This window comes from Myripristis murdjan, chromosome 20 (assembly GCF_902150065.1).
Source record: "Myripristis murdjan chromosome 20, fMyrMur1.1, whole genome shotgun sequence".
Lineage (NCBI taxonomy): Eukaryota > Metazoa > Chordata > Actinopteri > Holocentriformes > Holocentridae > Myripristis > Myripristis murdjan.
The window spans coordinates 25311182-25327262 of NC_043999.1; the positions used below are offsets into that span (position 1 = coordinate 25311182).

The 16081-nt window shown below is 40.5% G+C and overlaps 1 protein-coding gene across 1 annotated transcript in view; it reads right to left on the reverse strand.

Moving 5' to 3' along the window:
• The window catches only part of LOC115379055 (calponin-3), a 20988-nt gene extending 8216 nt beyond the window's left edge, over positions 1-12772 (reverse strand). The window contains exon 1 of the mRNA XM_030079725.1: positions 12509-12772. Coding sequence (XP_029935585.1) covers positions 12509-12565 — 57 coding nt within the window. The 5' untranslated portion in view covers positions 12566-12772. The remainder of the gene's footprint in view (positions 1-12508) is intronic.
• Between the last annotated feature and the right edge of the window lie 3309 nt (positions 12773-16081).

Sequence of the window (16081 nt, forward strand, 5' to 3'; positions counted from 1 at the left end):
GAAAACACCTGGCGTTCATCTTGTCCAGTCCACTGTTTCCTGGGGGCAGGCTTACCCTGAGAGACTCTGACCCCCTTTACTGCAAATATGCTTCTCTATACAATTTCAGAGGGAAAATGCCATTTACTGCTCATCCAAGTCTTGTTCAGGCTTGCAAATGTTTTTTCATGCTAGTGCTTGACTATACTAAATTGCACAGGCTAAACATAGATATTGGCTGCTTATCTGCCCATGATGCTGTGCCATGTAATAAACAACAGATGTGTGGTAGAAAAATTCCTTAGTGGCAATCCTTGAGATTCTTTATTATTTTGCCTCCATCTTTGGAACTAAGCGGTTATTGCACTGCATTTCTCAAAGATCACCTGTCAATTAAAAAGCACTATGATGTCTTTTGATTGAGAGTTCCTTAGCGTTTGCAGAAAATACTTAAATAAACAAGGCTAAAGACTGAATTGCCATTATATTGTATCATTCAAGCCGTAAAGCAAAGACACTGATCATTCTCTTATGAAAGCCATGCAAACTGAAAAGACAATGATGTAAACACTACTGATTAGGGGTAGGGAGAAAATCCATTCAGTTACAAATCAAGATTTTTGTTTGATCATTTTTGTATGGCCATGCTGACCCTCAATCAATACTTTGTCCTTATTTTAGTCATAGTTTTATTTTATTCAAGGTGGAAAAACATTGCCGATTCAATGCAATTGAATTAATTCAAACAAAATTTACAGCCGGGTCTCTGGTGTAGCATCATGGGAACCAAACCTATCAAAACTGGAATTAATGACTGAAAGAAAAAACAGAGATTCATACTGCACCTCCAAATTTTACATCAAAAGTCGGGAATAACTTTGGCTTTAGTACTTAGGAGGCAGGGTTCGTACACTTTTTTCATGGTCAAATTCAAGCACTTTTCAAGGACTTTCAAGGTCAATTTTTTCAGGTTTTCCAGTACCATTAAAGGAGAAATCTGGTATATATATATATATATCCTTCTGGTTTTTTTTAATACTGCATACAGGAAATACAGGTATGCAGTATTAAAAATCAGAAAGAAAATATATGCAGTATTAAAAAACAGAAAAACAGAAGAAAAAAAACAGAAGGAAAAAACAGAAGGAAAAAATATGTATACAGTAGATGTAGGGTATAGGTAGATCCCCCTAAGGGAAAATTCAAAATTGACATAACAATTGCATAAGTAAAATAAGATAAAAAAAAAATAGATTACATTAAATGAACAAGAAAACCATCTAAGAATATTATATAATAATAATAATAATAATAATAAATATGTCAATATAATTCATATATATTATTATATATACTGTATCAATATGCTTCATAGATAGATAGCATAAAAATAGAGAGAGAGAGAGAGAGAGAGAGAGAGAGAGAGAGAGAGAGAGAGAGAGAGAGAGAGAGAGAGAGAGAGAGAGAGAGAGCGCGCTTGCTGCTTTGGTATACGTCTTGCGCTCCAGTAGCCAAGCGGTGTCTACTCTTATGTCTATCATCTTATGGGCTAACATCAGCTGTGCTTCAATTCTAAGTTGTGGGAAGTTCCTGCAGTTTACTGTTGAGAAACGCAGGCTTTGTTCTTAACTTAGCCCTTAATAATTGTCACTAATTGACACTGCCATTCAGACACATCACATAGTGCGAACTACATTTAGGTCTAGCATGCAGCTAATGGTTAGCCACAGTGGTGTAGTCTAGTTTATTCTAGTGGGTTAACACACACACACACACACACACACACACACACACACACACACACACTCCAGCTGTAGTGTCCCCCGAAAAATGGTCAAAAAGAGCCGCTTCGTAACACAGAGAAGGCGACTTTATGAACGGGAAAGTGAACGTTATGTCAAAAAAACATACTGATACGTATCTTTGCGCATTTTTAAGTGGTTATATGGAAATGCGGGACCTTTTCTAGTGGGTATACGCAGTATACCTGCGTATCACGTAGACTACACCACTGGTTAGCCAACAAATCACACATGTAGGGCTAGTCATCTCTGTGACTTACTTTTCATGACTCAAGAGTGCTGACTCTCCCATAGCGAAAAGTTGAAGCTTCTTTTGCATATTTTGCAGCATGCTACACGTGGATTTGGTCCATGTTTTATCCACTGTTTCTACTTTTCATTACCCAGCCAACGTTCATTAAAACGGCAACCTCCCGGCACGTTGGTCGCATGCTGCTGCACTGCCCTCTTGTTGGGGGCGTGACACATGACAATCAATCCAGCTCTTCTGAAATCCATCAGAGCGTGAGCTGTGAAGGCGTCATTTTTAATCCGACTTATTTTATTTCTCTCCATTTAATAAGTGGTCCATTTAGTCAGACCAGAAATATGGTAACAATTTCAAGCATTCAAGCATTTACAAGCACGTTACCCAAAATTCAAGCATTTTTCAAACCTTGAAAACATAACATTAAAATCCATTTCAAGGTTTTCAAGCACCCGTACGAACCCTGTAGGAGGGTAAAAGTAAGTTAAACATGAGCACTGCTGTATGCAAACTATGCCATGATAAAGTTAAATATTGTGGTATGACCAGCATACAAGCCCATATTCAGTTAAAATTTCTCAGGGGAGGAAAAAAAACAAAAAACAACAACAACAACAAGAACAACAACAAAAACACCATATTACACATATTACTTTTTGTTTTGCTCAGGAAAAAAATATCACATGCTTTTTGTTTTGTTGCTTGCTTTGTATCTTTACGCCGGCAAAACATGTTAAAAGCTCAAAGTCAATTTGACGGACATGCTCACAATAACTGTCTTTGGAAGCATGATTCAACTGTTTTCCACAGTCCAGTATTTACAAGGGAAAAAAGTAATCCAAAAATCACACAATATCATAAAATCGAATCTCGATACTTACAGAATCACAATATCAAATCAGCATCAAAGTATAATCTGAATTGTATTGTATAAGGGAGTTCTTGCCAATTTCCATCCCTGGTATCCCCAGTAACTACGCTGGGCTAGTAGTCACTCCTTTCAACAGCCAGTCAAACACTTTGTTCCAGTTCCTTCAGTGCAATTCAAGGTCAAAAACGAGACACATTCACATGTAATGCCTCTTCATGTGGAGGCCCTCTCCAAATCCCACCCCCTCCTCCTGTTAAAAGGCAAAGAGGATGTTGTGTTCCAAGCTATGACTCAATGGGACATTGGAGTTAAAGGTTAGACCAGAACCTCTGTGTCCATAATACCAGGCTTGAAAGCAGTGTCATTTAGGAATTAATATGAGGCATTCTGCTTTGCGGGAGTTTGAAGCCATCTCCGAGAACACAGAGAAACCACAGAGAGTGGGCAGAGAGCAGGGATGATTAGAGAGAAGGGATTTTTCTCTCTTCACTTCCCCCAGCAGTTATTTTCTAGAGGGTCTGCCAAGAACTCTCGCTCAGGAAAAAAAGGCATTTGAAAAAAGTTCTCATCATAATGGGGTCATTAAAATGAGCTTCTGAGGGAAAAATCTGGAAGGTTACGATTAAACCCTTGAGGAGCTGAACCCCAGGCAAACGCCCTTCCCAATTCTATTCTATACCCATATGCATTTCCTGAACACAGTTCAATGTAAAATTACTCACTGAATGTCAAGTTACTCACTGAAGTGAAGACTGCTCTGGAATCATGAAAGACTTCTCGACACACTGGCTGTGGTCTCCATTCTAACAGTTTGGCTTAAAAAGCAGTTTCACAGAAAAGTAGTGTTACTATATCAGCCATTTATACATGCACAAGATTTCTTCTGGACACATTCTTCCCATTGCCAGAGCATGGGGGACTCTCTTTTGCCATAATTTAAGGAAAAAGAACCAGAAACATGCTCCACAAAGATTGTGTTTGCCATTATTGACATAGCTAGCAGTGGAGACTCAAGTACTAAGTGCTGAAGATGAAGAAAATTGCATTAATGTGCCATGGCAACTCTGAAAGTGCTAACACCTCAGGCTGGGTGATATGGACAAAATCAAATCTCACAATATTTTTAATCAAATACCTTGATATTGCTATCATGATGATACTGTAGGTCTGACTACGGGTGCTTCCATAAAATATATAATCAATAAAATGACAAACAATCATTAGAAATGTGGATATGATGACAAAAAAGGTAGAGACAAATAAAACAGCTAGAACATTCTAGTAAGTTCAGAAAGTTGCATCCCTATATTGTAATGCAGCCTTTAAAACCAGGAAAAGACAACACTTAAGTCATATCACAATATTACCATACCAAAAATCCCAGATGACACCTGGTCTTATATCTTGATATCATTATAATATTGATACGAAGCCATGCTCTACTAATACTGCCTTTCACACTTAAGTGCTTTTTCAACAAAACTGAGAATGGAGACCATAGCCAGTGTGGTGAAAAGTCTTTCATAATTATAGTCCTCACTTTGGTGAACAACTTCATTATATTACAGCCAGTCACTAAACTACAGATGGGGATGGGAATTGATAAGATTTTATTGATACCAATGCTATTATCGATTCTGCTTATCGGTCCGATTTTTTATTGATTGACTCCTGATCAATTTTCTGTGTGGAAAAAGTAGGCCTACACAGATTTTCACTGTCAACACAACTGTAAATACGCAGACAGTGCCTCCATAGTCTCCCTTCAACCGGTGTTTCATATCCTGCCAACTATGCTGTAGCAAACAACACATTTTTTTCAGTCACTGAGAGAAAAACAGATACAGAGACACTGCCTGCGTATTGTCCCCACGCCTCTTTTCCAGGAAAGGGAATATAAGGAGGGAATGAGTGCATATCTCCCCTTCTCTGGTGCTTGAGTTAGCCAAAAAACTTCAATGCTGGCATTGATAAAAAGAACTGATCAGCTTGGGGTGATACAATATCAATGGGTCAAACAATTGGGAAACAGTCCTAGATACCATCCATAAGTAGTCAGTAAGAATTTGGTCAGTGGTATTTCAGATTGTCCCTGGCAGAGCGTTAGTGGGGCTTGGCTAACAACAGGCTAGTCACTGGAAATACGACCCTAGAAAAGAGCTAGGAGAACCTATCCTGATGGAGTTCTGTGGTCTAGATACTGACTAACCAAGTCAGTTTTAAGTGGTCCAACCACAGCCCCCCACCTTGGTTTTATCACTGGGGTCACCTCCACAGTTAACTGAAACCAGACTCATTTGACCATACTGCCAACCACCTTCAGGCTGCTTAACCATTTGTTGAATCATACACATGACCAGATACTGAACCAAGGCTGAACAAACAGGCCAGCTGGTATTCATTAATAAGTAACTAAGAGCTTGGGAAATGCTTAGTGGGCCACATAACATGATGAGATTGACCATGCTATCGATGTGAAGTAGACCTGAGAAACAGAGGAATTAAATCAGAGTGTTTGAGTGCTCAAATGTGTTGCAGAGAGAATAATAGCAAACATGCCTGTCAGGAGAGCCAGGCCAAAGTCTGACTAAAGACACAAACAGAAAATTAACTCAGGAGCAGTGTGTGATATAAGGTTATTATTCATCAAAACTTAACAGTCTACATTACAGAGTACCACTACAGATACAGGAATATCATTTGCAGTAAACAGCCAATGGTACTCCTACAATTTTACTTTTAATGCCAAGCTGCTGATTTGACACTAACCACTCAGTTAATGTTTGTGATATTTCAAGTCAGTGTTTCAAAAAAAAAAAAGTGAGAAAGGGGTTCTCCAAATGTTAGAATGAGAAATTTCCTCTAAAAAGTAAAACAGACAAATATGCCATACAAATTTGCCCAAAAGATGGCCACAGCGGCCTTGTCAAAAAAAAAAAAAAAAAAAAAAAAAAAAAAACAGTGGAAGAAGAGAAGAATAAATCAAGGATGATAAATGTGTGTTGTTGTACTGGTGGCAAAAAGGAGAGCTGAACAATTCTCTCAGGGGGGGAATCATTCCTGTTTGTCTAAAATTGGAAGCATCTGGTTAGCTTAACAACAGAAAGGCTTTGGGAATCACAGGGCAGCACTCAAACCAATACCAATCTATCAGAACTCTGTTGTGTCAGCACATTGCATGGGAACGTGCCATGCGTGGCTATGCAGAATGCACTCCCTGTCTGTGGGAGTGGAATTATAAATACAGAGGGCTGGACATGGTAACAGTACCTAGCGGAGTAACAACACAAGAGTCATCAGTCTGACTGGACGACCCTGCCTGTTCAAACTCCCTGGGAACCCAAATGCTGCCTCAGTCACGCAGGCCTCTGGCTCTTCTCCAAGACCCAGAGGACATGGCAACCGGTACAAACTGGCCAAGTCAAAACCAGGATCAACAGTTGAAGCAAACTCTAAAATCTTTTCTCACAAGAACAAAACAGGGATAGAAATCAAAAGGTGAACACTGTCTGTCGGGTTGGTCTAAAAGCAATGCAGAGAAGGGGGAGGAAATGCAGTGAAAAACAGCAACTTTGTCTGAAACTGCCAAATCAAAATGGTGGTTTGTGTTTTATCTGGAGAAGCCACAAAAACGCAAAATGACACCCCGTTCAAATCCAGGCAGAAGTCAGTGTTTCCTCAGGGTCATGGACACTTGAATTGCACAAGCAAATGTGAATGCTGTACTCTGTCAGACTGCTAATGCCATCATTGTCAATCAAAATAACAAACTGATTCATAAACTCATATCTACTAGAAAGGGCAGCGACTAAGAGTGGAACTTGTGAATATATTTCATTGTGGTAGTAATTCACATGAAAGATGTTTCCCATACAGCAGAGAGCCAGAAGTTTGTTTCCATAAGGCAGAAGTGCCTCCAACACAATATGCAATATCTATCAATACCAATGCAATATCTTTTTAGTCCTTTGAAGCTGAATCCATGCCCATGCTCCTAACCATCCATCAACATTGCAAGCAATAATGACCATTGCACTGGAAGTCTACTCATTTTGTATAAATCTGAGTCAGGGTAATCAGCTTGTAACAGCCATGTTAGCCTTAGATTTGCGGTTATAAGTCATCAAGAACAAATCAGATTCTCATCTCTCCTCGTTTCCCCACTTGGTGTATGAACAGTAACTCCTAGAAATGCGCCTGGAAAATGGCAGAGCAGTCAATGAGAGCCATTTAAAACTTAACAGTTCTGTGCCATTTTTAAATTTAAAAAAATAATTACACACGTCTCAAAAGTAATGCTTGGAGATCAGTAGCATCATTCGCTGGGCTAAGTGCAAGCCACTACATGGACCCTGTCTGAGCCTGTGGTCCCTTCCACACTCAGAGTAGAGGAAACATCAACCAAGATGTTCACAGTGTGAATGTAAGATTAGCTTCAAAGGGACATGTCCAGATCAACACATCGGGTCAAGCCAGACAGCAGAAAAGCCTGACCTCTATTTTCCAGCACCGCTGATGCATTTCTATCAATGATGACAAAAATGTTTGGCTTCAACCCATTTCTACCAGCTCCACAGACACTGACACAATCCATCTCTGTTCGCTTGACACGACAGCGAAACGCCCAAAGGCAAAATGGAAGGGGGCGAAAAACAAACTAGACCAGAAACAATAAAGAATGTTGGCCTTTAGGATGTGGATGAATGTGTTCAGTCAGTATTGTGTGATGCATTTTGACCTGTCTGCCTTTCAGGGAGCTAAGGTGCATTTTATGTAATTTAGGTTTTTTCCTTTAGTATGGTACCACACATGCAATCTATCTTTTAAATGTAGATATGCTGCCGTGAATGCTAAATGTTTTCAGCGATATGTTTTACTGTTACTTTAATTTGCATTACTGTTACTGGCTTTATGTTTGTTAATGCTCCGATGCTTGGTATGGTCAAAGACAAATTGACAGAGGTTGAGTTGAAAGAAGACAGTAACTTAATTTACATTAAAATCATTTGCTCTATTGTCACACACTTTAACTGATGAGGAATTTGGGTGTTTTCCTACATCTCCATCCTATCCTCCTGTCCTTTAATCACACTAGAAGTTCCATCATTTTATTGTTGCAGCAGGCTGAAGCTTTGAGAATTACTATGCTCAGGTTCATAAGAATACAAATTCACTGCATCAAAAACAGCATCTGCAGAAGAGCAAGACCATAAAGTGCTGTGAGTTTGATACAAATACAGTCTTGTGAATGAGCAATAAAACTCCATTAAGAACAGAATTGAATAAAGGCTCCAGGTTATTTAACTAGTTTATAAAAGTAGTTGGCTTCTGGCAAGACTGGACTATGAAGGTCGATATCTTCTTTTACCATCTCTGTTAGTGAAGACATTTGATTGACTTCTAGAAAGTCTTTAAGAGAAAAATGAATGAGCTAAAACTCCAATATTACACATTAATTGGTAATCTTTTTCCATGTGCCTCCCTGAATGATGTGATTACACTCAAAGCTCCAGGTTTAGTTCCTGCCTCTAACTTAAACAAGAAGAGACAAACTGGCAGAACTAGATGAACAAGTCATCACAGGGTTCATGACCACTGCACTCTTGTGAAAAGATGAGGGCTTGGCAGGCATACTGAAACACTGGAAGAGGGGAGTTCTCTTGTTGCCAATCAGTCAAACATTTAGCAAACACTTCAATTTAACCCAAGTGTGACCCCTTGAAAAAGCTGGTGACCTGAAGTGCTTGATTGCCAGGAACTGCAAAGGTTTAAGATTTCACTTTTCCTTGGGACATAGAATGGCTGACCGGTTTGTTAAAAAATGTTGGCTCGTTCATTCTAGGCTATCACAAGATGAGCTAGATCTGAGGGAGGAGGATTTCAGTCCATGAATGGAAGAGGAGAAGTGGAGTTAGCCCTACAAACATTAGGCTCAAACCATAAAAAACTCCTCCTGATTGACAGTTGCTGGTTATCCACTGAAGTTAACAAGCAGATACACTGGAAAGCAAGCTGCTTTCCATTTCCTGTCAGAAACTCTTGGCTAAGTGTCACCAGCAGTCCAATAAAAACCTGGCTGTTGGCAGTCACAGTGGAAAAAATCTGAGAGGATACAAGTATTAGGAGCAGAACCCAATATTTTCATTTTCATTCTTTCTTGGCTCTGCTTAGGCAAGGCTTTCTGACCTAGTTCAAGCTTGGACTACTTTACCTAGGTGTATTTTCATACCCTGATATGAGCAAAAAGTAAAGAAGCAAGTATGTTTATCAGAAGCACACTTCGAAACATTGCCTGAAGAAGAAGAAGAAGAAAAAAAAAAACATCAGATATTTGAGACCTTAGCCCCTGGCAATGTCCTGAATTCCTTGCCTACTACAAGAGTCCAATAACAAGAGACAGCCAAACAAAAAGATATGGGACACAAACAACTAAATGGCATGAGGGACAGCTTGCCCATAACAAAAACAGATTTCAGAGCCTCTACATTTCCTTGCCGAAGTGATCAACTTGTCTAAAAATCACCGTACATGTGTGTCTGACATCTGATGCAAATCCCTCAGACAAACTGAATAAGCACATTTTAGAAAATCAAGCCCAGAACTGACTTCCAACTTAAGAACTGAGGCATTTAAATGCCAGCCGAGCACAGTCAAAAGGGAGATGTAGCCTGCTAGAGGAGGATGGGTGGATGGGGTCCTCATCAAGGGGTGCTGCTATGGAATCTCTGGCATGTGATGTATGCAGCTTGGAGAAGAGCTCAGACTAGTGATCACACCTCCAGCAATGCAACCCAGATGGGCCCCTGCTTCTCCTCATTCTTTTGTTCATGTGCCATCTCTGACAGTGGTGGTTTTCTCTCATCAACTAGGCCTGTATGACAGGAGCCAAGAAAAAATTTCACTGTAAGCTGAAACCAGGTGACTTTGCATAGCAACTCCGGCTGCACCTGGCACCCAGAGTTAACTGCAACATTTTGGATATCACTCTTAAAAAAAAAAAAATTACACTATTACACTTCCAAAAAGTTACACTAACTTTTTGGAAGTTTGACCATAACCCCAAAAGGGGCTCTGATAGACATTTCACAATACGGCCTTTCTGACAGCAGACTCCCATGCAGCTGGACCCACTTTGATGGAAAATCAGACAAACTGGGCACTAACATGTGACTTTTGTAGCTTCAAGCAGTTTTCAAAAAACAAACATGGGTCAGGAAATTGCCAACAATCTTGACTTAAAAACTGCATCACCACTAATTCCACACACCTCCTCTGCATTTACAGCATTAAAGACTCAATGAAATGGACTCTTACTTTCTTGATTTGATGTAGTTCCTGTTGAAACAGGAAGTTTAGGCAGGACATAGTGCGAGGAAGGTGCAGGATCATTCCCAAGTGCAAACCAACAGGATATCCGTTGGGACAGAAACAATTTTATTTGAAGGGACAGGTGGTTGAGAGAGGATGTTTAAACATTTGTGAAGCTTTTCTTGGCTGAAATTGTAATTTACACCCACTAGTGCAGGATGATGTTACTATTTCATGTACTGTGTTTTAGAGGAGGTAGAAGGCATGTGAGGGCTTTTCATGGGGACTTTTCTTGCGGACACAAGGGTGGAGGCTACCCTCCCTCAAAGCAGCAAAAAAGTCATTTTGAGGTAATAAACTGATTCAGTGTTATGATGTCAAGATTCTTGGCAATGTGAGTGTGGACTTTGTGGCCTGTGTTCTTGAATATTCATATTCATAGAGGGCAAATGTAAGTTTGGGAATTTGCACTTAGAGTGACAAAAGTTACATAAATTCATTGGTTAGCACCCAATTTGTCTGACTTTCCCCACCAGCTGCACAGGACTCCGCTGTCAGAACGATCCTATTATTAAATGTCTGGCAAAGTCCCAAAAAGGGGTAGACAGTTTGACTAACATGCCTAACTATCTAGCCATAGATAGTCTGACGAATAAAAGAATGCACTACCCAAACTGGGTGGATAGATTGACCTGTTGGTCAAACTACAGACTAACTACAGATAGGTCAAACTATAGACTAACTGTAGATAGTCTTACAAAAAAGAATGCACTCTCAGTGGCAGAAGTTCCCTCTTCCCACAGGACTTTGGCTTGTTTTGTTTATACAGGAAGTGAGCAGAGCTAACTAACAATTTCTTTTTATTTGTGCTCCATTAATAGTCTAATAGTTTATTGAGAGTCTACTTCTGTAGGAGGAACCTTCTCTCAGAGCAATGAATTGTACATTAAAGTGAACTGCCACAGTTTAAAAACTAAAGTAATGGATTCTGAGGCATAAAGAAAGGAGGATGTGAACTTGATGGAGAGGTGATCCTTGCTCCTGGCCTGCTGCTCAGTTTCCAATGATGTCATGATTTAGACATTTCCTATGAAAGCAGACAACTGCAGCAGTCTCCGGGACATCCACAGCGATAGCAGCCTTAATTTCAGCTCTTTTATTAATGGAACAACTGCAGTTGGCCATTTCTCTTGTTCTATTGTACTGTGGCAAATTACACCAAACTTTAAGGAAAACAGAGCTCTCTTTCGAGCCACATGGCATTGTGATTGTAACCCAGCAAAACATGTTTGAGACAAAATGCCTCACAAAACACACACAACAGACTGAATGAAGTTATGGACACTGTGTATAGATCCATAGAGAAAGCCATACAGCCCCCAGGGGCGCCCAAGTCCTGCTTTCAAGAACAATGAGTTTGATTTCATTTCCATCCTATTCAAGCTTCTTTACGAGGCAATCAACGCTACAAAATACAGGCTACACAAACAACATCAGTCAACTGCATAGCTTCAACTCCTATAGGTCTATATCTGCATTTAAAACAAGGGCCCGTATGATCCAATCCACGAACAAAAGACTTGAGGAAAGCGGGGCTGCCCTTCATTAAAAGGAAAAAAGTGGGATAAGTTCAGCTCGAGTCAGTGCTTGTGAAAGAGAAAATGGGTTACGGTGAATTCATCTCTGAATGAGTCTAAAGCAGTTCAGCAATATTAGCTAGTAGCCAGTTTTCACGTAAAGAAGACCGCTTAATACAGGCAGCACAAATGTGACAAAACACGGCTTAAGTTCGTGCTTATTAACCAGTTTCTCTTTTCAGCAACACATCACACCGAACTCCGATAAAAAAAAAAAAAAGTCAGTTTTTTACAAGTCAGCAAACGTCAATATGACGTTTTAAGAATAATACAGCTTTGGTAAAGCTTTAGTGTTGGTTCACATTGCTATCCGCCGGCAGATTTTTTTTTTTTTTTTTTCGTAAACTGATGGGAATAGCAGGAGAACTAGTTGGAAACTTTTGTTGTCTGTTTCATCACTGCTTTTTCATGAACTACGATGAGCCTAACTGACCCAAGACAAATAGAAACCACTTTAAGTCATATTTCAAAGGATAAATCGCCTTTGCCGATGAGCTAGGCACCATTTAACTGAGATTTTCAACTGTTAAGAAAACTGAACCTATCGGGAGTCGATATAAACCGCGAGACAAAACCTTGCGAAAAATTATCCCACGTCGCACAAACCTTGGTTCATGCGGGTTACTTTCCGTTTCTATGAGACAAAAGTAGGGAGAGAACTTACTTTGCTTCTCACTTCTGCTGATAATCCGTAGGCTGGTCCCTTATTGAAATGAGTCATTTTTGTCGCTGTGTATAAACCCAAGTCTCAATCCTCAGTGGATACAATGTAGCAGAACACACTCCTGTGCACAGCTCGGTGCCAGACAACCAGCGGGCGCTTCAGGCTCCCTCAACACACCGTCCGAGGAGGAAAGTAGTCCGTGTCGCTGCGCAGTGAGAGTAGAGCGCACTCTCTGGTAGCCCAAACTCCTCCGACTGCCGCTGCCTCCGACCCAACTAGTTTGCAAGAAATGTCGTCAAATTATTGGAGGAGTCACGGGAACCAATCAGAGCAGCCGCTGTGATTTTGGTCTTCTCCCGATGCTGCGTCCGGGAACTAATGGTAAAGAAAAAGTTGAGATTTTAAGGGGGGGGCTTTTAAACACAAGTGGAGATAGTAGTGATACATTAGGTTTCTAGACAACAAACCAAACATTTCAATGTTTAACACAAGCCCAAAGTCCTGCAAGAACATGTCCAGACATGGCATTTAAAAAGTTGTAATCACAGTATGAGCTATGTGATGAGAACCACCGCCTTTGTTGTTCTTATCTGAAATGAAAACATAATTACCTCTTGAAACCAGTTAGGCTGATTTCCTCATTAGTAGGATCAAGCCCATCACCAAACACCAAATAAAACTTAGGCCTTCCATGCACTGCAGGGTGTTTGTCATCATATAGTGCTGCTGTTTATGATAATAGAACAGATACAGAGATGGATAGATAGATGTAGTGTTTATTGTCCTGCAGGAAATTTGTTTTCACAGGCCGTACAAACACAGAAACATACACATAACCATACTGCAACATACAGAGACATAAGCAAATAACCTTCAACTCTCCCTGTGTCCCAACTCATATACATCTATCACACGGGATGAGAGGTGGTGCATGCAGAAGAGGGTTAGGGCAACATGAAAATTGAAAAATGAGTTCTGAGAATTATGAGATTTTTTTCTTTTCAAGTGGCCCTAACCATCTCCCATGGATACAGCCTGGTGACAACACAAGGCACTCAATACATTTTATTAAAAAGGGCCGACAAAGAGCAAAGATTAATTCTGGGGATGCCACGACCCTCCCTCTAGTGCCACCAGCAGGCCCAATGAGGCTTCTCTCTATCTCGTCAGGTATCACCTTGATAATGAGGAAAATCAAATCACTGCATGTAGACTGCACATGTAGAATGGGGCTTCTTTGCAACACTAGCCCTAGCGTGTGTTCAGCCTCATGCATTACAGCTCCCAGAGTCAGATCACTTTACCTTCCCTGTTGGAAAAGTGCCACAGCAGAGCTCCAGTACTCCTCATCTATTTCCCATCAACTTAATAACTCAGAGAGATTGCCAATATCAACACGAGGGCCTCAGCAGCAGCCACAGATGAGGGGTTGAGGAGCCACCGCTGCATGCTCACAGCTTACGTCTCTGCCGGTTACACAGTGGTACCACTTTATTAAATGGTAAATACCACCCTATTCTGGACAGGGTATCATTTATGGTTTCTATGGACTCAGAGCATGCTCACCATGCTCCCAATGTTCCAAGTGAACTCACATTCCATCCTAGCTGCCCAAAGGTTCTTGGGTTGTGTATTACCACAGTTTGGGCTTTGTCATTATCAATTTGTGTCCCCAATATTAAAAAAAAATGGCATTCAATCAGCAGTAGTACATGCAAACTCCACATTCACACGATCAACCAGTCACCAGAGGTCATTATCCTCTCCTATGGAGTTGAGCAATCCGGGAAATGCAGCCAAACGGGACAATGGTCAGAAACCACACAACTTTTATTCCCCCGACCCATATTCTAAGCAGAAGATCTGTGACTGGCTCACCCTACAAGTTAAGTTAGACATGTAATATAATTAGCAAGTAATAGCTAGCTATGTTAACTCATGGAAAAACTCATCACAGTCATGTAGTGTTATGAAGGTCTGTACTTAAGCCGTGAAAATTGCACAATTTTCACTGCTTTGGCTGTCTCAGAGCAGAGCAGCCATCAATCCAGTTCACTTGCCAATTTAGTGATGTCACAAGATTTAAAGGGAGAGGTCTCTAAAGCATGTCATTTCTCATTACACTTACGCTATGTTCCTTTCAGCGCTACTGGCTTCTGGATACTGGTTGGATGCTACAGATGCTAAGTGTTAGCCTGGTGTGGAGTGACACAGGGGGGGCAGAGGCTACCAGATCTTTATGGATGTTGATAACACTGCAAATACAGTTCTAAACATTAATTTGAGCAATACCGTCTGCGTGCACCTGGTACTTGTATGTGCATTTTTGTTTCAGAGCACTTTTAAAGTGATGTTAAAACTTCTCTAAGTGGATTAAGGTGGTTATTTTGAAGAATGTTAGCTGGGGGGAAGTCAACCTCAATGGCAGGAAGCTAACAGTTAGCATTTGGAGCATCCAGCCAGTATCCAGAACTCTGTAACAATGAAAGGAAGATAGCACCACTACTGTCCTACATAATAGCTGGGGGGGAAGTGAAATTATATTGCATTTTTCAAAATAGTTGAACAGTCCCTTTAAAAGTGGAGGCAACTGCTGCACTGACATAATTGACAGCCTTCAGCTGCACCTATTATCCTCGACTCAGCTCATCAAACAGCAGTGAGCAGCATCACTGTTTGTGCATGCAGGAGCGGCTCGGGATTCCTCCAGAGGTGTGTGTGCAAACCTGTCAGACACCACAGAGAGAGGCTAAGTGCTGTTATCCTCTCCAACAGAGGCCTCACCAAATGATAAGTTATCATTTGGTGAGGGCACCCATCATTTTGAAACCTGTTTGGCCAAAAAAAAAAAAAATGTACTACTCAATAAAAACTTGTTTGAAAAACTGTTATATGGCTCCCCCAAACAAGTACCCAGACTGTGAGTCATTGAATGTGTTGTTAAAGGCAGACTAATATATAAGTAGTTTCAAAGGAGAAGGGTGCACCACTTTGTTATGATCTGGGAAAACATGTTGAATGCTATTTAACTGTCAAAGAACTGAACTTATACAAGCCTCATGAGTTTAGCACAGCTCTTTTACTCCATCGCAACCCAAAATATAAGGGCTATTTGCTTGTTTTTTTTTTTTTTTTATGGATATGCGATATCAAAACATTGAGATTGAAGAGAATTTTAAAAGTTTTGCAACAGTGCTGTCGGTTATCAGAGCTCAGATTATGAAGTTGAAGTGTTCTATCCTTTCTCAAATGCATCTTTTACATTAGTAAACCAAGTGGCATGCCCTCCCTTATGAAACTGCGTAGTCTGCCTTTCATTTTTAACAGCCATGTTTGCTCATGTTGACAACAAATCAGTACAGCTAATGCCAGGGCATGTACATTTGCACTACTGCTTTATCTAATGCAAAGAGGTCTAACATTTGCCATACACAGCAGAGGCGTGCAAGAAATCTACTGATATGCAAATTAAAGTAAGGTGTCATCTTGGGACTTTCTGAGAGGCCAGTACTCACAGAAAGTCTCTGAGTGAGTTGCTGACAGTGTGAAGACGCAATAAGCAGCTGAACACTC